At 49.8% G+C, this 22,733-nt stretch overlaps 1 protein-coding gene across 2 annotated transcripts; it reads left to right on the top strand.

Moving 5' to 3' along the window:
* On the top strand, positions 3,256–17,463 carry NFATC2IP (nuclear factor of activated T-cells 2 interacting protein). 2 transcript variants are annotated; one of them, XM_005662047.3, is made up of 9 exons: positions 3,256–3,733; positions 4,455–4,527; positions 7,744–7,867; positions 9,261–9,341; positions 9,439–9,625; positions 11,929–12,073; positions 12,185–12,294; positions 14,147–14,243; positions 14,925–17,463. In XM_005662047.3, exons 1-9 carry the CDS (start codon positions 3,347–3,349, stop codon positions 14,969–14,971), a joined length of 1,251 nt encoding a protein of 416 aa, XP_005662104.2. In that variant the 5' UTR covers positions 3,256–3,346; the 3' UTR covers positions 14,972–17,463.

Consider the following 22,733-nt stretch of genomic DNA (forward strand, 5'->3'; position numbering starts at 1 on the left):
GGACATGTGACTTGCAAGAGGGGTGTGTCTGGGCCGTGTTGGGATGTATGTTGAACAGGGGTTGTGAACATGATAGATACAAGGAGGATGTGTAGCCTCTGATATATGTGACGTCTTTGGTGGTGGGTGTGTTGGAGAAATATAATGAAAAAACAAAACCTTCCAACCCAGAAAACCTCTCCGCAGAGCCAGTAGAGACAGACAATAGTTTTATTTATTTATGTAATTGTATTTATTTATTTATTTATTTTTGCTCCGTAGGGCCACACCCATGGCATCGGGAAATTCCCAGGCTAGGGTTCGAATCGGAGCTGCAGCTGCGGGCCTACGCCACAGCCACAGCCACGTGGGATTCGAGCCACATCTGTGACCTGCACTGAAGCTCACCACAATGCCAGATCCTCAACCCACTGGGTGAGGCCAGGGATCGAACCTGAATCCTCATGGATACTAGTCGGGTTCCTCACTATTGAGCCACAACAGGAACTCCAACAGTTTTGTTAGTGAATGAGCATTCCGCAGAATGTGATGCACATCACAGGCCCTAAAGGACTGATGGCAAAAGCAGAAAGAAAGCTCATCCTTTTATATAGCCAAGAAGGCACCACCCACTAGCCTGTTTTCAATATAAATTTTCAAAACCCATATCTTGGAGTTCCCGTCGTGGCGCAGTGGTTAATGAATCCGACTAGGAACCATGAGGTGGCGGGTTCGGTCCCTGCCCTTGCTCAGTGGGTTAACGATCCGGCGTTGCCGTGAGCTGTGGTGTAGGTTGCGGACGCGGCTCGGATCCCGCGTTGCTGTGGCTCTGGCGCAGGCCGGTGGCTACAGCTCCGATTCGACCCCTAGCCTGGGAACCTCCATTTGCCTCGGGAGCGGCCCAAGAAATAGCAAAAAAAAAAAAAAAAAAAAAAAACCACAAAAAACCAAAAAACCCCCCCATATCTTGTGGGGTTTTTGTTTGTTTGTTTGCTTGTTTTTGCCACACCCTCGGCATGTGGAAGTTCCCAGTCCAGGGATTGAACCAGTGCCCCAGCAGTAACCAGAGCCCCAGTAGAGACAATGTCAGATCCTTAACCTGCTGAGCCACCAGGTAACTCCCCCATATCTTGTTTTCAAGATAAACAATAACTAGGCCTCCACTAAGAGGGCTTGACACCACTTTTAGTCACGTGTAGTTCATCCTAACTTTATCATGGTGATTGGCTTTTATCCAAGGGCAAAACAAACTTCTGATGACTTTTTGTTGGGAGGTGGTTTTGTGTATTTCAGCAGAGCCCCAGGAAGTTAAACTGCTTTTCCCCTGCTGGAGCTGGGAGATTGGGAGGTCTGATGCTCGAATTTCAAAGAGTTGGCTTCCGAACTTATTTACAAGTCAGAAACAGACTCACAGACATAGAAAACAAATTTATGGGGAAAGGGAGAGGGAAAGGATAAATTATGAGTTTGGGATTAGCAGAGACAAGCTACCACAGGAGTTCCCGTCGTGGCTCAGCAGTTGGCGAACCGGACTAGGATCCATGAGGATGCGGTTGGATCCCTGACCTCGCTCAGTGGGTGAAGGATCCCGAGTTGCCGTGAGTTGTGGTGTAGGTCGCAGACGCGGCTTGGACCCTGGGTTGCTGTGGCTGTGGCGTAGGCTGTGGCGTAGGCTGGCGGCTGCAGTTCTGATTGGACCCCTAGCCTGGGAACGTCCATATGCTGCAGAGGGTGTAGCCCTAAAAGACAAAAAGGCCAAAACGAACAAAAAACAACAAAACAAAACAAAACCAGAGACAAACTACAAGGTCCTCTGAACAGTGCAGGGACCGCTGCCCCAGTTTCCTCACCGGCTCTGCCTTGGTACACACTTGGTCCCTACAATCGCATCTATCAAGGAAAATAATATGAAAAAGAAAATATACATAAAACTGAATCACTTTGCTGTACACCAGAAAATAATACAACATTCAAAATCTACTATACTTCAATTAAAAAAAAAAATGGCTCCCAGGTCCTGGAGTTCTGAGACTGGCAAGAGGCTTATTTAGCCATTATAGAGATAAACGTACATTTTGAAAAGGACACAGAAAGAAATTGTGAAAGTAAAGGGAGAAGGGGGAGATCACTTCCCTTATTGCATCTCTAAGTGTTTGTAAGTCGGGTTGTGCTTAGGTATATGTTGTAGGAAGGTGTTGCAAGAGTTTATGCTGGAGTTCCCGTCGTGGCGCAGTGGTTAACGAATCTGACTAGGAACCATGAGGTTGAGGGTTCGGTCCCTGCCCTTGCTCAGTGGGTTAACGATCCGGCGTTGCCGTGAGCTGTGGTGTAGGTTGCAGACACGGCTCGGATCCCGCGTTGCTGTGGCTCTGGCGCAGGCCGGTGGCTACAGCTCCAATTAGACCCCTAGCCTGGGAATCTCCATATGCCGCGGGAGCGGCCCAAGAAATAGCAACAACAACAAAAGACAAATAAATAAATAAATAAATAAAAGAGTTTATGCTCTGGGAGTTCCCGTCATGGAGCAGTGGTTAACGAACCCGACTAGGAACCATGAGGTTGCGGGTTCAATCCCTGGCCTCGCTCAGTGGGTTAAGGATCTGGCGTTGCCGTGAGCTGTGGTGTAGGTCACAGACGCGGCTCGGATCCCATGTTGCTGTGGCTCTGGCGCAGGCCGGTGGCTACAGCTCCGATTAGACCCCTAGCCTGGGAACCTCCATATGCCGCGGAAGCGGCCCTAGAAAAGGCAAAAAAGAAGACAAAAAAAAAAAGTTTATGCTCTGTTGACATTGCCCGTGAAAAGCGTCTGCCTAGATGTCGGGCGTGAGGGAGGGTATGTATGCGAAGTAATTCGCAGAGCTGCGTGATGTTGAAGTATTAGTACGTGAGGAGAGGCATGTGCTCAAGGTTGCGTTTAAGTAAAAATAGCCCACCAAGCGGTTGGGAGAAAGAATAATGGGAATACCCGCGGAGTCCGCGTTTTTCAAAAGGAATTCCCAGCCCGCCCCCATCCACTCTAGCCTGTGGGCTTTCGGACTACAATTCCCAAGATGCCTCGCTCCTCCACCAACCAGGAAAGGCTGCTCAGGACGAGAGACAGCCCGGCCAATGGGCCAGCCGGGCCGAATCGAAACCTGCGCTGATTGAACCGAGTCTGACTGGAATCTTTGGCGGCTTGGTTTCAGTGGTGAATGCATGATGGGCGGGTGTGCAGCGACCAGTGAAAAGGCGGAGGGGTGGATCCGGAGAGTGTGGGCGGGGAGAGGTGCTGACTAGCAGGCGGTTCGCCCAATGAAGGGCGGAAGCCCCTGGACGCGGTCGGGCGAGTCTACTAGAGGCGGGCGACTGCGGGAACCGAGTATGTACCATGGCGGAGCCACTGAGGAAACGGGGCCGGCGGTCCAGAGGCGGCGGTGTTGGCCGAGGGACTCGGGGGTCCCGGGGCGGCCGGGGCCGGCGACCTCAGTCCCAACGATCTCCAGCTCGACGCACCCTGGACCCAGAGCTTGTGGACTTGGTCAGCGACAGCGATGAGGATGTTTTGGAGGTCGCCACGGCGCGCGGCGCTGCGGACCCGGCCGAGGTCCCACTCCCCGAAACCCCGGTGCCGGCCGCGCCCCGGGACGACAGCGACAGCGACAGCGAAGGGGCGGACGCAGGGCCAGCTGGAGCCCCTCCGATCCTGATCAGGCGGCGGAGGCGGCTGTTGCTGGATCCGGGGGAGGCACCTGCGGTTCCAGTGTACTCCGAGAAGGTGCCGCCGGGTCCCCGGGAGGGTTAGCGCGGAAGAGTGGGTTCTTACAGTGCCGAGGGTAGGATTTTGGGGTTGGTCTTGGGGACTAAAGGGAAGCAGGGGCTAGGGCCTTGGAGGCAGAGAGATGCAGGGTTTCTGGGGTTTCTGCACATTGGGAAGGTAAAGGGATCTGGAGTGTGTCGAGAGTTTGGGAATCCCCGGGAGCTGGAACATCGCGGGTAAAGAGAGGCTAAGGCGCTGGGATCCCTGGTGCTTCAGAGAAGGGCTTTGAGGACCTGGGGCTGGGATATAGGGCATGTTGGATTTTAAGGCTGGGACCCATTGCTAAGGATCCAGGAGGATGAGGGCTGGAGTCTGTGGAAATTCACAGAGGACTGGGGATCCAGGAGGCTGGAGTCCCCACGTGGTAGGATGAGCAGGGGTGGGGTGGGGTGCTAGGATCTCCAAGGATTCTAAAGTAGCGGGATGGCTAGCACCCTCATAAAAAAAAGACCTCTAAACTTGCACCCTTAGAGTGCATTGGCCAAAGGGGTGTGGGAGTCAAGGTGTCCAATTTTGGATCCTGGGGAAGCTGAGCCTCCTGAATCTCCGGGGTAGGGTTGGGGTGTCTGCATCCTTAGGGAGGAAGTGGGAGCTGGAGGAGGCCTGAGTGTGGGGGAAGAGTGGGCCCCAGTTTTCGCCTTTAAGTGGGGGGAGGATTTGATCTATTGTTTCTTTGCAGGTGAAAAGCAGCCTCCACCTCATCCCAGATCACGTGTCCCTCCTGAAATTCTGTCCCCCAGAGACTGAGGAAGGTAAGGGAGGCCTTCCAGGGAGCGGCGCCCACCCTGGTCTCTCCAAGGAGACTTCCTGGAGTTTACATCTCTGCAGTTAGTTGTTTCCCAAGTCTCAGGGGAAGGACCTGGGAGAGGTGACTAGCCTCTCTGACTAGCACCCTAGCCAGAAAAAGCTGTTGTCCTGAAAGGAGCTGGATGGGGTGTTTTGTGTTTGTTTGTTTGTTTGTTTATGGCTGTACCCGAGGCATGTGGAAATGCCCAGGCCACGGATGAAAGACCAAACCCACATCGCACCTGCGACTAGAGCTGCTGCAGTTGGATTCTTAACCCACTGTGCCACTGCGGGAATTCCAGGAGCTGGATTGTTAACCAGAGGGCACCGAAAGTACTGTCAACACCCCCTTCCCCTGGCGTTCCCGTCGTGGCTCAGTGGAAACGAATTTGACTAGCATCCATGAGGACGCAGGTTTGATCCCTGGCCTCTCTCAGTGGGTTAAGGGTCTGGTGTTTCATGAGCTGTGGTGTATGTAGGTCACAGACGCGGCTCAGATCTGACATTGTTGTGGTTGTGGCGTAGGCCAGTGGCTACAGCTCTGATTCAACCCCTAGCCTGGGAACCTCCATATGCTGTGGGTGTGGCCCTAAAAAGACAAACAAACAAACAAACAAAAACCCTTCCCTCAACTCTTAACAGGCATAGGAGTGTGCAAATATACAAATTCCCCGGGTGCCATCTACAGAGATCCTGATGCTGTAATCCTGGAAGCAGGGGAGGGGGAGGTGGTGAGAATCTGTAACATTTTGTTACATCTGCCACAAGTCTCTGGAGCCAGCAGGGTGTTCTTTGAATCATATCAGGGCCGCCCAGCTGATGTCCTCCCCCAGGGATGGGATTTTTTTGCAAACCACTCAAGGGCAGTGAATAGAAATCAAGTCTAATAGGACAGTGATCTCATGGGCCCACACAGGCCTTGGACTAGGACTTTTTGTGCCATGAGGGAGTATGGTAGGGTGATTAAGAGCTGATTTAGGGGAGTTCCCTTTGTGGTGCAGCAGAAACAATCCAACTAGTATCCATGAGGATGCTGGTTCCCTCCCTGGCCTCGCTCAGTGGGTTGGGGATCCAGTGTTGCCATGAGCTGTGGTGTAGGTTGCAGACATGGCTTGGATCCAGTGTGGTGTAGGCGGGGCAGCTGCAGCTCTGATTGACCCCCCAGCCTGGGAACCTCCATATGCCGCAGGTGAAGCCCCTAAAAAGCAAAAAAAAAAAAAAAAAAAAAAAAAAGAGCTGATTTAGGAACCAACAGGCCTGGGTTGGAATCCCAGCTCTACCCCTTCGTAGCTGTGTGACCTTGGGCAAGTGAATCTCAATGCTTCAATTTCCTCATCGGCAAAATGGGGACAAATAATGGATGTATGTCAAAGGATTTGGGTGAGAATTAATTAAAGAGAATATATAGAAATCCCCCTCTTGGGCTACATATATGCTGTAGGACAGTAGCGGGTACACAGAAATACAAAGGTACCTCTGTCCTTGCTACTCAAAATGTGGGCCCAGGAGTGCTGGGCATCCTTCAGGAGCTTGTCAGAAATGCAGAGTCTCAGGCTTCTGGAAGCTACGAGGATGGGGTTTCTCAACCTCAGCCCTCCTGACGTTTGGACTGGATAATTTTTTTTTTTTTTTTTTTTGTCTTTTTGCCATTTCTTGGGCTGCTCCCACGGCACATGGAGATTCCCCGGCTAGGGGTCCAATCGGAGCTGTAGCCGCCGGCCTACACAAGAGCCACAGCAACGCGGGATCCGAGCCTCATCTGCAACCTACACCACAGCTCACGGCAACGCCGGATCCTTAACCCACTGAGCAAGGCCAGGGATCGAACCCGCAGCCTCATGGTTCCTAGTCAGATTCGTTAACCATTGAGCCACGATGAACTGGATAATTCTTGGACTGGATAATTCTTTGGGTGGGGCTGTGTCTACACTGTGTGATGTTTAGGAGATCCTGACCTCCGCTCACCAGATGCTAGTGTTACACCCCAACCTCCTCTTCCCCGCCCCTTTGTGACAACCAGAATTGCCTCTAGACATTGCCACCTGTCCCTTGGGAGGCCAGATTGCCCCTGGTTGAGAACCACTGCTCTAGGATTTATCATCACTGTTTTGTAGTCACAATATTTTTTTTTTTTTTTAAATAATCAATGATGATCTTTTATTGTGGCAGGCAAAGGGAAAAGTGCTTCTATATCCTAGAATAATACCTGGTTTCCTTTTATAAGACATTTAAGTTAAATGGAACAATGTAAAGAAATATATTAAGTAATACAGAGATATGGCAAAATATGATCATGTCATATGGAGGAAATTTGAGAAATGTGGGTTTAGAAGGACTGTATTTATCTCTCCCTCATTCCCTCCCAGCTGTACACCCTGCCTCCCACCCTTAGACTCACGTAGTCTTGCTGTGTCCATCACATTGCGTGTAGAAAGAAAATAAAATAATTTTTTGGGTTTTTTGTGTGTGTTTTTAGGGCCACACCTCTGGCATATGGAAGATGGAAGTTCCCAGGCTAGGGGTCAAATCAGAGCTGCAGCTGCCAGCCTACACCATGGCCACAGCAATGTGGGATCCTTAACCCACTGAGTGAGACCAGGGATTGAACCTGCATCCTCAAGGATACTAGTTGGGTTATTTGCCACTGAGCCACCGTGGGAACTCGTAAATTTTTTTTTTTTTTTTTTTTTTTGGTCTTTTTGCCTCTTCTAGGGCCTCTCTCGCAGCATATGGAGGTTCCCAGGCTAGGGGTCTAATCGGAGCTGTAGCCGCCGGCCTATACCAGAGCCACAGCAACTCGGGATCCGAGCCACATCTGCGACTTACACCACAGCTCATGGCAATGCCGGATCCTTACCCACTGAGCGAGGCCAGGGATCGAACCCGCAACCTCATGGTTCCCGTTCGGATTCATTTCTGCTGTGCCACGACGGGAACTCCTGCCTTTCTCTTTCTGACCTCCTTCACTTAGTGTGAGAGTCTCATGAGTTCTGTCCACGTTGCTGTGCATTTCTCTTTTGACTCACACCCCTCATGCCTTTCCCTGGTGGTCCTGTGTGTCTGGGGCCCCCTTAGTCTCCTCCTTTCTCAGAACCTTCTGGAAGGCCCCCGACTTGTCTCTCCTTGGCCTCCCACTGCCCTCTCTCGGCTAACCCTTTCCCCTTGCCCCTCTCTGTCCCCAGAGGCGGAGTCCGTGGACGTGGCCGATGCCAGCAGTCCCCACAATGAGGATTCCCCATGTCCAGCTTCTCCCTGGAAGAGGAAGCTGAGGAGTATGGATGGAGAAGAGAAGAAAAAGGTGTTGCTGTGAGTGAGGCGAGGGCCCCGGGGCCGTCCCGGTTTGGCTGAGGCGGGCAGGCCCCTTGGGTGGCTGCTGGAAGACTAAGGAGAAGGCATGGAGGGAGTCTTGAGGTTCAAGGTAGAGATGGAAGCTGTTGGGAGATGTGGTCCCCATGGAAGGATGACAGTGGACCCTCAGGACTGCCCAGGTCCTTTTTTTTTTTTTTTTTTTTTTTTTTTTTTTTTTTTTTTTTTGGTCTTTTTCTTTTAGGGCCGCACCCGTGGCATATGGAGGTTCCCAGGCTAGGGGTCCAATCAGAGCTGCAGCTGCCAGTCTACACCACAGCAACACCAAATCTGTGATCTACACCACAGCTCACGGCAACGCCGGATCCTTAACCCACTAAGCGAGGCCAGGGGTCGAACCCGTGTCCTTATGGATGCTAGTCAGGTTCGCTAACCCCTGAGCCATGACAGGAATGCCCAGGACTGCCCAGGCAGTGGAGTTTTGTTCTCAGATGGTAGTAATGCAGGCGTGAAGGTGTGGCTCTGTGGTTCAAATATAGCAGCTATCTCTTAGCCAGCCTCTGTACTTCCACTTCATGTTTCGTAAAGTGGGGGTAATAGTGGTACCTGGGTCAGAATTTGGGGGTAAATTCAGAGTGAACCCTTGCCATATAGTAAGTGCTTGGTGAAATTTGGATGTCATCAGACATTCACCAGGGAAGTAACTTATCTTAAAAGTTAGGCATTCTTGGGAGTTCCCGTCGTGGCTCAGCAGTAACGAACCTGACTAGTATCCACGAGAATGCAGGTTCGATCCCTGCCCTCGCCCAGTGGGTTAAGGATCCAGCATTGATGTGAGCTGTGGTGTAGGTCACAGACGCAGCTCGGATCTGACTTTGCTGTGGCTGTGGCGTACACTGGCCGCTGCAGCTCTGATTGACTCCTACCCTGGGAAATTCCATATGCGACTGCAGCCCTAAAAAAAGACAAAGAAAAAAAATTAGGCATTCTTGGAGCTCCCAGTTTGGACAACAGGATCAGTGGCATCTCTGCAGGTTCAATTCCCAGCCCTGCACAGTGGGTTAAAGGATCCTGAGTTGCTGCCGCTGCAGCTTTGATCACAACTGCAGCTCGGATCTGATCCCTGGCCCAGGAATTCCCTATGCCCCGGGGTGGCCAAAAAAGACAAAAAAAGCTAGGTATTATCCCTCATATTTGGATCATAGAAATATAAAAATAACTCGGTTTTCCCTGTCCTTACCTCCTCCTATCTTCCCATAAAATGGATGTCACCAAAAGGTGCTCCCTCTGGATTCTCCAGGTCCCCCTCTGATCCCCAGGGGTCCCTAGCCCATGAGCGGTGTGGGGCTGGGGTCTCACCTCTTTCTCCATCCTGACTCTCTTATCTCTGCAGGGTTCAGGACGCCTCTCCTGTGACCCCACCTCCGCCACGGACCAAAAGCAGAAAGCATAGTCGGGCGCTCCAGAAGTTAAGGTACCAAGCGGCCGGGGGCTCTGGGCTGGGGTGCAGAGGGGCAGTGTGGAGGGGGGGCCCCCACCCTGGCTGACCCAGAGCTCTTTGCGCACCCCAGGGAGGTGAACAAGCGCCTCCAGGATCTCCGTTCCTGCCTGAGTCCCAAGCAGCCTCAGGGCCAGGACCACCTGAGCCAAGAAGATGAGGTGGTCCTCGTGGAGGGGCCCCCCCTCCCAGAGAACCCTCGACTCTTGCCACTCAAGATCCGGTGCCGGGCCGACCTGGTCAGATTGCCCGTCAGAATGGTAAGTGCCTGAAGGGGCTGCAGAGGAGGGACTCAGGAGCTGCCTGCGGAGAGACTGCGCTGTCTTCCTTCACCCCTCCTGCTGTCTGGAGCTGCCCAGTGCTTTTTGCCCTCCACGCCATTGTGCTCACTGTTCCCTTTGTCCAGGCTTTACCCCCCCCCCTTTTTTGGTCTTTTTGTCTCCTTAGGGCCGAACCCTCGGCATATGGAGGTTCCCAGGCTAGAGGTCTAATCAGAGCTGTAGCCTCCGCCGTACGCCAGAGCCACAGCAACGCGGGATCTGCTGCTTGTGCCACTTATACCATAGCTCACGGCAACGCTGAATCCTTAACCCACTGAGCGAGGCTGGGGATCGAACCTGCAACTTCGTGGTTCCCAGTCGGATTCACTTGCTGCGCCATGGCAGGTCCTACCCCTCTCTTTTGGCAAGCTTTCCACCCTTTTTTTTTTTTTTGGCCACATCCATGGCATGCAGAAGTTTTTGGGTCAGGGATCAAACTTACGCCACAGCAGTGACAACACTGAATCCTGAGCCGCTAGGCTAAGGTTCCCCACCAGGGAACTCTCCCACGTCCTCGCATTCTTCAAGCCGCCACTAAAACGTCCTAAGAAGCTTTGCTTGGTAGCCCCTCTCCTGGGTATGCACCCCATCTCTTTCCTTCCCTCAGACCCTGTGCTTCTGTCTTGTGCTTGCTTTGCGGCCTTAGACACCCAGATGTCACTTGGTCATTCGGTTTCCCCTAGCTTCCTGGCGAACACTAGTTTTTTTTTTTTTTTTTTGCCTACCCCATGGTATATGGAATTCCTGGGACAGGGATCAGATCCAAGCCACAGTTGAAATGTACGCCACAGCTGCAGCAACACTGGATCCTTTAACCCACTGCGCCAGACTGGGAATCAAACCTGTGTCCTGGAGTTCCCATCATGGTGCAGTGGTTCCTGACTAGGAACCATGAGGTTGCAGGTTCAATCCCTGGCCTCGCTCAGTGGGTGAAGGATCTGGTGTTGGTGTGGCTGTGGTGTAGGCCGACAGCTGTAGCTTCAACTGAATCCCTAGCCTGGGAATCTCCATATGCCATGAGTGCGGCCCTAAAAAGCAAAAAAGAAAAGAAAAGAAAAACCTGTGTTCTTGTGCTTCAGAGATGCTGTGATCCTGTTAAGCCACAGAGGGAACTCCAAGACTATTTTTTTGGCAGAAAGACCCCAATTTTAAATGAAAAATGATAGCAGAAATGACCATTTATTTAACAGTAACTGTGCATGGAGCAAGCAACTAAGGCAGAGCTTGCAAACTGGCAGCCGAGGCCTTATCACTATGCATCTTCTTTTGCACTGGACGTGCTTTTAAAACATGTGAGTTTATTGCCAGCCTTTTTTTTTTTAACTCTTTAATGCTGAACCCGTGGCGTATGGAAATTCTCAGGCTTGGGGTGGAATTGAAGCCTATGCCACAGCCACAGCCACAAGGGATCCAAGCTCATCTGTGACCTGTACTGCAACTTGCTGCAGTGGATCCTTAACACACTGAGCGAGGCCAGGGATCAAACCCACATCCTTATGGATTCTAGTCGTATTCGTTTCTGTTGCCACAGTGGGAACTCTTGAACCTCTTATTTATTTTATTTTATTTTTGTTGTCTTTTTATGTTAGTTCCCAGGCTAGGGGTCAAATCAGAGCTATAGCTGCCGGCCTACACCACAGCTACAGCCACACAGGATCTGAGCTGCATCTGCAACCCATACCACAGCTCATGGCAACCCCGGATCCTTAACCCGCTGAGTAAGGCCAGGGATGGAACTTGTGTCCTCATGGATGCTTAGTCGGGTTCTTTACCACTGAGCCATGACAGGAACTCCAGCCAATCCCCTTAATGACATGTTTTTTTTTTTTTTTTTTTTTCGGTCTTTTTGCCTTTTTCTGGGGCAGCTCTTGCAGCATATGGAGGTTCCCAGGCTAGGGGTCTAATCGGAGCCGTAGCTGCCAGCCACAGCCACAGCAATGTGGGATCTGAGCTGCGTCTGTGACCTACACCACAGTTCAGGGCAATGCCAGATCCTTAACCCACTGAGCAAGGCCAGGGATCGAACCTGCAACCTCATGGTTCCTAGTCAGATTCATTAACCACTGAGCCATGACAGGAACTCCCTTGACATGCTTTTATTCTCTGCCTTGTCAGGTAGATATGGTGGAGCTCACAGCTGAGAAGTTCAGCGAGTAGTTAAGGCCAGAAACTGGGGGTAGGGGTGCGGGCGGGGGAGCACATCCAGGCAGGAAGGCCTCCTTTGCTTCTTGTCCCCCTCCCAGTCGGAGCCCCTTCAGAGCGTGGTGGACCACATGGCCACCCGTCTCGGGGTGTCCCCAAGCAGGATCCTCTTGCTCTTCGGAGAGACAGAGCTGTCCCCTACCGCCACCCCCAGGACCCTAAAGCTTGGAGTGGCTGACATCATTGGTGAGAGGAAGGCAGGGAGGCTTGAGGAGGCTCTTGCCACAGGGAGGGGATGTGGGGAGAGGCCCCGGAGGACCAAGCTGAGGCCTGGCTTCCCCATCCTGCCTCCCACAGACTGTGTGGTGCTCGCAAGTTCTCCGGAGGCTGCAGGGACGTCCCAACTGATCCAGCTGCGGGTGCAGGGGAAGGAGAAGCACCAGATGCTGGAAGTCTCGCTGCCTCGCGTGAGTGGGAGAGCTGGCTCTCCGTGCCCTGGGCTCTCTCTTGTCAGCTGGTGGAGGATCAAGTCACTGTCCTCGGTGGTGTGGGGTTCGTGCCCATCCGAGGTCGTGGAAAAGGCCCCGTGTTCAGCTTCCTTCCCCTTCTGCTGGGAACCTGGCTCTGATCGCCTAACTCACTTTAACTGGCTAAAGTGAATATTGCTCTTGGACTGTAACTAATAAAACCCATTGAAATTACAGTAGAAGTGACAGTCCCTGTTCTAAGGAGAACTCCTTCCCATTCAGGATATTATTGAGTTTCACAACAACCTTTTTTTTTTTTTTTTTTGTCTTTTTGCTTTTCCTAGGGCTGCACACGCGGCATATGGAGGTTCCCAGACCAGGGGTCCAATCAGAGCTACAGCCGCCGGCCTACACCAGAGTCACAGCAATGCAGGATCTGAGCTGCATCTGCAACCTACACCACAGCTCACAGCAACACCGGGTCCTTCACCCACTGAGCAAGGCCAGGGATCGAACCCGCAACCTCATGGTTCCTGGTCAGATTCGTTAACCACTGAGCCATGATGGGAACTCCTTTTTTTGCTTTTTTTTAGGACTGTACCTGTAGCATATGTAGGTTCCAAGGCTAGGGGTCCAATCGGAGTTACAGCTGCTGGCCTATGCCACATCCACAGCAACGCCAGGTCCCAGCCACATCTGCGACTTATACTACAGCTCATGGCAACGCCTGATCTCAACCCACTGAGCGAGGCCAGGAATTGAACCCTCAAACTCATGGTTACTAGTCGGATTCATTTTTGCTGCACCCCAAGGGGAACTACAGCAGTCTTTTTTTTTTTTTTTTTTTTTTTTTTTTACCATACCTGGAACATGAAGTTCCCAGGCCAGAGATCAAACCCAAACCACAGCAGTGACTTGAGCCACAGCAGTGACAGTGCTGGATTCTTTTTTTTTTTTTTTTTTTTGTCTTTTTGCCATTTCTAGGGCCGCTCCCGCGGCATATGGAGGTTCCCAGGCTAGGGGTCAAATCGGAGCTGTTGCCACCAGCCTACACCAGAGCCACAGCAACTCGGGATCCGAGCCTCGTCTGCCACCTACACCACAGCTCACGGCAACGCCGGATCGTTAACCCACTTAACAAGGGCAGGGACTGAACCCGCAACCTCATGGTTCCTAGTCAGATTCATTAACCACTGCGCCACGACGGGAACTCCTCTCTCTCTTTTTTTTTTTTTTTAAGGGCCACACCTTCGGCATATGAAAGTTATTCTAGGCTGGGGTCAAATTGGAGCTGCCACGACTGACCACAGCCACAGCAACTCAGGATCTGAGCCATGTCTGCGACCTACACCACAGCTCACGGCAACGCCAGATCCTTAATCCACTGAGTGAGGCCAGGGATTGAACCCATGTCCTCACTGACTAGTAAGGCTTGTTACTGCTGAGTCACCGTGGGAACTGCTGTGGCTTCTCTTCCTACGCAGACACCAGTCCTGTCACCTTAATGCCCACCGGAATCAAGTATAACCTCATCTTAACGGGACCACATCTTTCCAGTGAGGTCAAGTTCACACTTACAGAGTAGGACCACAGTTATCTTTCTGAGGGGACACAATCAACCTGTAACACTTGGCTCGGTTTTACCCTAAAAGTTCTCTTCAGCCCCTCTTTTCAAATTCATTTTGTTGTTGTTGTTGTTTTCATTTTTGCCACACCTGTGGCATGTGGAAGTTCCCAGGCCACATGTGGATCGAGCCGGTGCCACAGGAGTGACCAGAGCCAGCTCCTTAACCTGCTGTGCCACAGGGGAACTCCATCAAATTCTCACACCCATGTTTTCTTCTCCATGCAGGATTCTCCTCTCAAGACCCTCATGTCTCGCTACGAGGAGGCCATGGGACTCTCAGGCTGCAAGCTCACCTTCTTCTTTGACGGGACAAAGCTCTCAGGCAAGGAGCTGCCGGCTGATCTGGGCATGGAATCCGGGGACCTTATCGAGGTCTGGGGCTGAAATCCCACTCCCTGTTCGGAGGCCTGGCCTGGACTTGGGGGAGAACAGCTGCCCCCCTTGGGCCCCCTAAGGGCTCGCCGAAGCTGATGTGGGACTTCTCTTCAACCTGAAGCAAAGTTAAGGAGTGATCTTTGACCCCCATACCCCGCTTTCCTGTCGACCCCAGTTTCAAGCCTTTAGTTCCCCGGTTAGTTGTGTGGTTGTCCTTGCTGCCTTGGGTGGACTGTGGTTCCATCCACAGGGTGTGCTGACTTTTGCAGCCACCTGCTGGGACATGGAGAAGGCACCCTCCCCCTCCTTCTCCCCCCCCATCACCCTTTCCTTCTTTGAAATGTTTATTTTATGAAGCTGCTCGTGTTTACAGGGTGGGTTGAAATCAGGAAGGATTGGGTATGGGATTCCAGGCCCGGGATCTAGGCCCCATCTAGGAGCAGCGGTGGCCTCCGTGTCCTCTGGGGATGAAGTGTGCTCGAGGCACGGACAGGGCTGTGGCTTCCCGGCCAGCAGGACACTAAATGATCAGCCCACACATGCATTAGCTTGAGTGGAGGCAGACGATGGCTCTTCTTTTGAAGAATACAAGGTAGATTCTCAGCCTTGCATGTCTTCCTCGTCCCAGGTCCCTTTCGAGCCACCTTCCTGATGCACAGACTGTGGAAGGCATAATTGAACACCCTGAGCCCTTTGGTTTCGGATCTCAGGATTACAGTCCACACCAGGCTTCTCTGGTCTTAAGGCTTTTCTTCTTCCTTCACGCCATCCTCTCCTGTTAAGCAGCCTTTCTCAATTACATGTCTTTGAATGTGAATGTATCCTTGAAAAATGCTGTATGTGTGAATATACCTTTTCTGTATGTCATATTATTATTATTCTTACTTTTTTGTCTTTTTGTCTGTTCAGGGCCGCACCCATGACGTATGGAGGTTCCTGGGCTAGGGGTTGAATTGGAGCTGTAGCTGCCAGCCTACACCACAGCCACAGCAACGTGGGATCTGAGCTGAGTCTGCAACCTACACCACAGCTCACGGCAACGCCGGATCCTTAACCCAGTGAACGAGGCCAGGGAACGAACCTGCGTCCTCATGGATGCTAGTCGGGTTTGTTAACTACTGAGCCTTGACGGGAACTCCTAGATGTCCTATGATGCTGTAGATCTTGCACTGTTCCTTTGTTTATTCAACATGAATTGCTTGTACTCCATCAGCTTCATTTCTTGGAACTGCTCTGAGGTTTTATTTTTTCGGCTGCGCCCACGACATGTAGACGTTCCCCGGCCTGGGATCGAACCTGTGCCACCATAGTGACAATGCTGGATCCTTAATTACTAGGCCACCAAGGAGCTCCCACAGTGCACATCTTTTTATGTGTCCCCTTTCGGGCTATGGAACGTTCTCCAGCAGAGGTACCCAAGATGGGATTATGGGTCAGACAGGTTAATTTCTCTATTTTTTTTTTTTTAAGAATGGTCATTGAAGAGTTCCCGCTGTGGCACAATGGGATTGGTGGCGTCTCCGCAGGGCCAGGATGCAGGTTCGATCCCTGGCCTGGCACAGTGGGTTAAAGGATCTGGTGTTGCCACAGCTGTGGAGCAAGTCAGAACTCCAGTGGGCCTCTGATCCCTGGCCTGGAAACTCCATATGCTGTGAGGTGGCCAAAAAAAAAAAAAAAAAAAAGAAAGAAAGAAAAGAAAGGTCATTGACTCTCCCACTTAAAAGCTTCCTGTTTCTCCTTAGCCTGACCAGCACTTGTCACCGCCCAGCTTTCTAACTTTTGCCTCTATTGGGTATAAAGTGGTGCCATGTTTTAATGTACATTCATCTGCTCACCAGTCCTTTGGGGAATTTCTTCATACACCTGTCAGCCTTTCTGGTTTCTCTTGGGGTGAACTGCTCATGTATCTTTGCTCATTTTCTCCTGGGGGCTTCTTACCTTTTTTGTGATTGTTCATTTGTTTATTCTCAAGGATTGCTTGTATATTCCTGGGAAGTTGCAAATAACTCTCTGAATGGCATTTGTATATCCACGAGGGTCCCTCACTGACTAGAAATTCTTAATTTTAATGTAGATGAAGTAACTATTTTGTTCATATCATTTGTTGCTTTTTTTATTTCTTATTTAAAAGTAGTTAAGATGGCACACATTTTCCTTGCTTGGTTTAGTGGCTTTTTTTTTCACATTTAGGGTACTAAACATTGGGCAATAGTCTAGCTTACACACTAGTGTGTGTACTGGCTGGCATCGACTCTGCCTGGTCAAATATTTGTTCTCATTGGTTGATGCTGGGCCATACTGGCTGCTGAATATTGAGTATTAATTTTTTTTTTTTTTCTTTTTAGGGCCACACCTGACAGCATATGGAGGTTCCCAGGCTAGGGGCTGAATCGAAGCTGTAGCTGCCGGCCTACACCACAGCCACAGCAACTCGGGATCCGAGCCATGTCTGCAACCTACACCACAGCTCACAGCAACATCAGATCCTTAACCCACTGAGCAGGAGCAGGGATTGAACCCAAGTCCCCATGGACACCAGTCGGGTTCATTAACCGCTGAGCCACAATGGGAACTCCTGAATGTTGAATGTTACTTTTAAACTACTTGAGGAGTTTCCCTTGTGGCTCAGGAGGTTAAGAACCTGACATAGTGTCCTTGAGAATTTAGGTCCAATACCTGACCGTATTCAGTGGATTAAGGATCCGGTGCTGCTGTGGCTGTGGTGGAGGCTGGCAGTTGCAGCTCCAATTCGACCCCTAGCCTGGGAACCTCCATATGCCGCAGGTGTGGTTATTAAAAAAAAAAATTAATTAGCAAATAAACTATTTGAAGTTCACCTTTGTCTATGAGATCCGGGTTTTAGTTTCACTGTCTAATAAGTCCATTTTCTCAGCACTGTCTACTAAGAAAGCCATGAATTTTCCAGTGATACATAGTCTAATTTTGACAAAAGCATATCATTCTCTTTAAAAAGTTTCTCTGTTGGAATGTGGCATTCCTTTGCACTTGAAATGTGGGAAATAGACAAAGACATTTTTTAAACATGGAAATAACTCATAATATGGTATAACTCATTTTTTTCTGCAGCTAGTTTATGACCATTAACAAGTCTGAACACATGAAAATGATACATTGAATCTTAACAGAATAAACGGGAATACATTCAGCATGTGTGTATTTGAGGATTTTTGTCTCTGTGTCCCTCCTGTGACTCCCTCCCCTGTGGCTTCCTGGACCACTCTTCCTTCAGTCTTGGAAAGTCAGTGAGTGCCTGTCCCCCACACCTGAGGTCTTATTCAGGGTCTTACTGAGGACTATTGCTCAGGAGACAGCCTCTCAGTGCTGAAAAACTGCTCCAAAGAGGTAAGCAACAAGGCTATTTGACATGTAAATCTTTTTTTTTTTTTGTCTTTTTGCCATTTCTAGGGCCACTCCTGCGGCATATGGAGGTTCCCAGGCTAGGGGTCGAATCGGAGCTGCAGCCGCCGGCCTACACCACAGCCACAGCAACTTGGGATCCGAGCCATGTCTGCGATCTATACCACAGCTCACGGCAATGCTGGATCCTTAACCCACTGAGCAAGGCCAGGGATCGAACCCCCAACCTCATGGTTCCTAGTCGGATTCGTTAACCACTGAGCCACGACAGGAACTCTGTAATTTTTTTTTTTTTTTTGGTCAGGGAATATAGGCCATCAGCATACATTCTGGTAAAAAGATGCTAAGAATCACAAAGAACAGTTTTCTCGACTTAATGATTATAGTGCTTTTCTACACATGGGAAGATGGAAGAAGTGGGGTTCATTAAAATTCTTCCTGAGGAATTCCCATTGTGGCGCTCCCGTTGTGGTGCAGTGGAAACAAATCGGACTAGTACCCATGAGGATGTGGGTTTGATCCCTGGCCTCGCTCAGTGGGTTAAGGAGCTGGCGTCGCTGTGGCTGTGGCGCAGGCCGCCAGCTGCAGCTCTAATTGACCCCCCAGCCTGGGAACTTCCATATGCTGTGAGTGTGGCTCTAAAGGGCAAAAATTAAAATAAAATAAAATAGTAAAACAAAATAAAACAGTAAAATAAAGTAAAATAAAATAACATAGTAAAGCAAAATAAAATAAAATAAATTCTGCCTGAAAGGCCTATGAACTACTTAACAGCCTGTTTGTCCAAAGCACATCCTTTTTCCAGCCTTGATGTCTTCTCTGAGGCACAGGGTACTTTATCTGGTTATTGCCTAAATCCCTGGTCTGCTGCACTGAGTGCTCTGTCAGTCAGCAGCTACAGTGGGTTAATCTTTGGAGACTTGGATGGAGCGTGAAATGCTCTTTGCTCTCCTTTTGTTGGCAGAGTTCAAGGACCGCTCTCAGAGAGGCTCTCAAACCTTGTTGACCAGGTCAAATGCCCCTGCTATCCGGTCCTTATAATACATACCAGACTCGGAGTTCCCGTCATGGCGCAGTGGTTAAAGAATCCAACTAGGAACCATGAGGTTGTGGGTTCAGTCCCTGCCCTTGCTCAGTGGGTTAAGGATCCGGCGTTGCCGTGAGCTATGGTGCAGATTGCAGACGTGGCTCGGACCTGCGTTGCTGTGGCTCTGGCGTAGGCCGGGGGCTACAGCTCCGATTCGACCCCTAGCCTGGGAACCTCCATATGCCGCAGGAGCGGCCCAAAGAAATAGCAAAAAGACAAAAAAAAAAAAAAAAAAAAATACATACCAGACTCTTTTGTGCTACTTGTCATAGAAATTCCCCAAGAAATTCCAGGAGTACCTGTTGTGGCGCAGTGGAAACGAATCTAATAACCATGAGGTTGGGGGTTCAATCCCTGGCCTCGCTCAGTGGGTTAAGGATCCAGCGTTGCCGTGAGCTGTGGTGTAGGTAGCTGGCAGCTGTAACTCTAATTTGACCCCTAGCCTGGGAACTTCCATATCCCACAGGTATGGCCCTAAAAAGAAAAAGAAATTCCACATGTACTTATATTCCAGAAATACAATTCCAAAGCAAATGGAGCAAAAACTTGGCTCTACTTGAAACCAATAGGTCTGTATGGACAAAGTGATTTTTCTGACCTTAAAGGAAATTTAATTTTGAGATCCATCTAATTAAAAGGGACTTGTGGAGTTCCCGCTGGGCTGCAACAGGATCAGGATTGGTGGTGTCTCTACATTGGATTTCCAGGCCGGCACAGTGAGTTACAGGATCTAGCACTGTTGCAGGTGCAGCTTGTATCTGATTCCTGGCCCGGGAACTCTATATGCCATGGGGTGACCAAAAAAGAGGGAGAAAAAGGAACCTGTACTTGGAGAAGAGCCAAATATTCTTCCCATTTGGCAAAACCAAGTAGCATAAAAATACTTGCCTTTATAACCAGAGTTTTATTTTCATTAATGTCCAGAGGTATTGTGTTTGGACCTCAGGCTTTTTTTTTTTTTTTTTTTTTTTTTGCTTTTAGGGTCACAACCTTGACACATGGAAGTTCCCAGGCCAGGGGTCGAATGTGAGCTGTAGCCACTGGTCTACACCACAGCCACAGCCACATCAGATCTGAGCCTCATCTTTGACCTAAACCATAGCTCACGGCAATGCTGGATCCTTTAACCCACTGAGCAAGACCAGGGATCAAACCTGCTTCCTCATGGATACTAGTCAGGTTCTTTTTTTTTTTTTTTTTTGTCTTTTTGCTATTTCTTTGGGCTGCTCCCACTGCATATGGAGGTTCCCAGGCTAGGGGTCGAATCGGAGCTGTAGCCACCGGCCTATGCCAGAGCCACAGCAACGCGGGATCCGAGCTGCGTCTGCAACCTACACGACAGCTCACGGCAACGCCGGATCGTTAACCCACTGAGCAAGGGCAGGGACCAAACCCGCAACCTCATGGTTCCTAGTCGGATTCGTTAACCACTGCGCCACGACAGGAACTCCCTAGTCAGGTTCTTAATGCTCTGCTCCTCAAAGGAACTATTTTAAATCTACAGTTCAATAAGTTTTAGTGGACGTATACATCCTACAGACGTTTCGGGTGCCTCTTTGTACCTCTCCCTCCCCCTGACCCTAGGCAACCACTAGTCTGCTTTGTCACTTTAGTTTTGCCTTTTCTGGATTTTTGTACAAATGGAATAATACTGTATGCAGTCTTTTGTGTCGGGGTCTTTCACTTGGCACAATGTTTTTGAGATTTATCCATATTATGTGTAGCATTGATGGATATATGCTTCACCTGTTGATGGATACTTGTTTTTTTGGTTTTCATTTTATGGCTATTACAAATAAGGCTTCTAATGAACCTGAATTTTGCATACAGGCTTTTGTTTGAACATGTTTTCATTTCTCATGGATAGCTACCTAGTAGTGGAGTTGATCGGTCACATGGGAAGTGTATACTTAATATTTTTTTAGTGTCTGTTTAATTTTAATTTTAATTTTTTTGTCTGTTTAATTTTTAAAGAAAAACTGCGAATTCGCTTCCCAAAATAGCTGTACTATTTGCAATTCCCATAAATACTGTATGAAGGTTTTAGTTTCTCCATATCATTTCCAGGATTTTATCAGGTCCTTTATTTTTTCTTTGTTTAAGCCATTCTAGTATAGTAGTATCTTAATGTGGTTTTAATTGTATCTTCCTTAATGACCAATGGTGTCATATTCTTGTTGGCCATTCATTTATCTTTTGCGAGATGTCTGTTCAAATCTTTTGCCCACTTAAAAAATTATGTTTTTTAGTGTTCGTCGTGGCTCAATGGAAACAAATCTGACTAGTATCCATGAGGATGTAGGTTTGACCCCTGGCCTTGCTCAGTGGATTAAGGATCCGGCATTGCCGTGAGCTGTGGTGTAAGTCACAGACGCAGCTTAGATCTGGCGTTGCTGTGGTGCAACGGGATCAGCGGTGTCTAAGGAGCACTGGGATTTGGGTTCCATACCTGGCCCTGCAGTGGGTTAACGATCTGGTGCTGTCACAGCTGAGGCTTGGTCTCAACTGCAGCTCAGATCTGATCCCTAACCTGGGAATTTTACATGCCTCGGGGCAGCCAAAAAGAAAAAAAAAAGTTCTTTAGGGAGTTCCCATTGTGGCTCAGCAGGTTAAGAATCAAACAAGTATGAAGATGAAGGTTCAATCCCTGGCCTCGTTCAGTGGGTTAAGGATCTGACATTGCAGCAAGCAGCAGCGTAAGTCACAGACAAGGCTCGGATCTGGTGTTGCTGCGGCTGTGGTGTAGGCTGGCAGCTGCAGCTCCGATTTGACCCCTAGTCTGGGAACTTCCATATGCCATAGGTGTGGCCCTAAAAATAAAATAAATAAGTAAATAAATAAAAGTTCTTTATACACCTGGATATAAGTCACTTGTTGGATACATGCTTTGCAAATACTTCCTTCCAGTCTGTGGTTTGCCTTTTCATTTGACAGGTGCAATTTTACATGTGTATGGATAGCTGTCCCCTTCAGATAAGCTCCAGATAAATCTGCATTTGCCTGACACCGGATACAATGCCAGGCATAGAGTACACGCTCAACAGTACTGAGGAAATTCAGTGAATACAATCTGAAATCCCTCTCCATCTCTTTCTTTTAGGCCCACATGGCAGACTAGGCTTAATGTTCTGAAACATGAAGTACCTCCTGGGGCAATACCAAGTAGGTCCGGGACTCAGGTTTCAGGTAAGGCCTCTTGGGGGCCTCAAGATCTTAGGAGACTAGAATTTCAGCAGAGGGGCTTAGAGGTCTGGTTGGAAGAGGGATCTTGAAGTTGTATTTGCATAGAACTTCACTAATTTTACTTAGAGTGTATGTTTATCAGCTGTAGCTTGGTGATTGGGGCAGGGAGGTGCCAAGCAACCAAGCTGTTTTGGTGCCAAGGCTCTGTAGTCTTTGAGCCCAGTCTGCAGCTTGGCCTCCTGAGCCCCTGACTGTTCCAAGAGAGACCATTAGAAGGCGCAAGGGCTTCGGTCCCGTTAGAGGTGAGGGAAAAACCGACTCCACACGCGGTGGATAAATTCTGGGGAGGCTTTCTTCAACGCCTGCAGGGAAAGCTCAGGGGTTTAGAGGGAGCTGACCGGGGCCAGGCAAGAGGCCAGGACTGGGAGCCGCTGTTCACCATTCATTCATCACTGAGCATGTATGAAGCCCCAAACGGACACAGAAGGTAAGAGCGTAAGAACTGTTCCTTGCATATGGAGTTCCCAGGGGTCGAATGTGAGCTGTAGCCACCGGTCTACACCAGAGCCACAGCAACGCGGGATCCGAGCCGCGTCTGCGACTTACACCACAGCTCACGGCAACGCCGGATCCTTAACCCGCTGAGAAAGGCCAGGGATCGAACCCGCAACCGCATGGTTCCTAGTTGGATTCGTTTTGGCTGTGCCAGGACGGGAACTCCAATTTCCAGACCCTTTTAACATTCCATTATCTAATCTGATCTCGTTCGATAAGAAGCAGGCCTTGCAG

This window comes from Sus scrofa, chromosome 3 (assembly GCF_000003025.6).
Source record: "Sus scrofa isolate TJ Tabasco breed Duroc chromosome 3, Sscrofa11.1, whole genome shotgun sequence".
Lineage (NCBI taxonomy): Eukaryota > Metazoa > Chordata > Mammalia > Artiodactyla > Suidae > Sus > Sus scrofa.

Excerpts from the sequence above, each read along its gene's own strand:
- NFATC2IP (XM_005662047.3), top strand. The coding sequence starts at position 3,347 with ATGGCGGAGCCACTGAGGAAACGGGGCCGGCGGTCCAGAGGCGGCGGT. Across the intron at positions 3,734-4,454 it reads TTCCAGTGTACTCCGAGAAG|GTGAAAAGCAGCCTCCACCT; the intron begins GTGCCGCCGGGT and ends GTTTCTTTGCAG. Across the intron at positions 12,295-14,146 it reads TGGAAGTCTCGCTGCCTCGC|GATTCTCCTCTCAAGACCCT; the intron begins GTGAGTGGGAGA and ends TTCTCCATGCAG.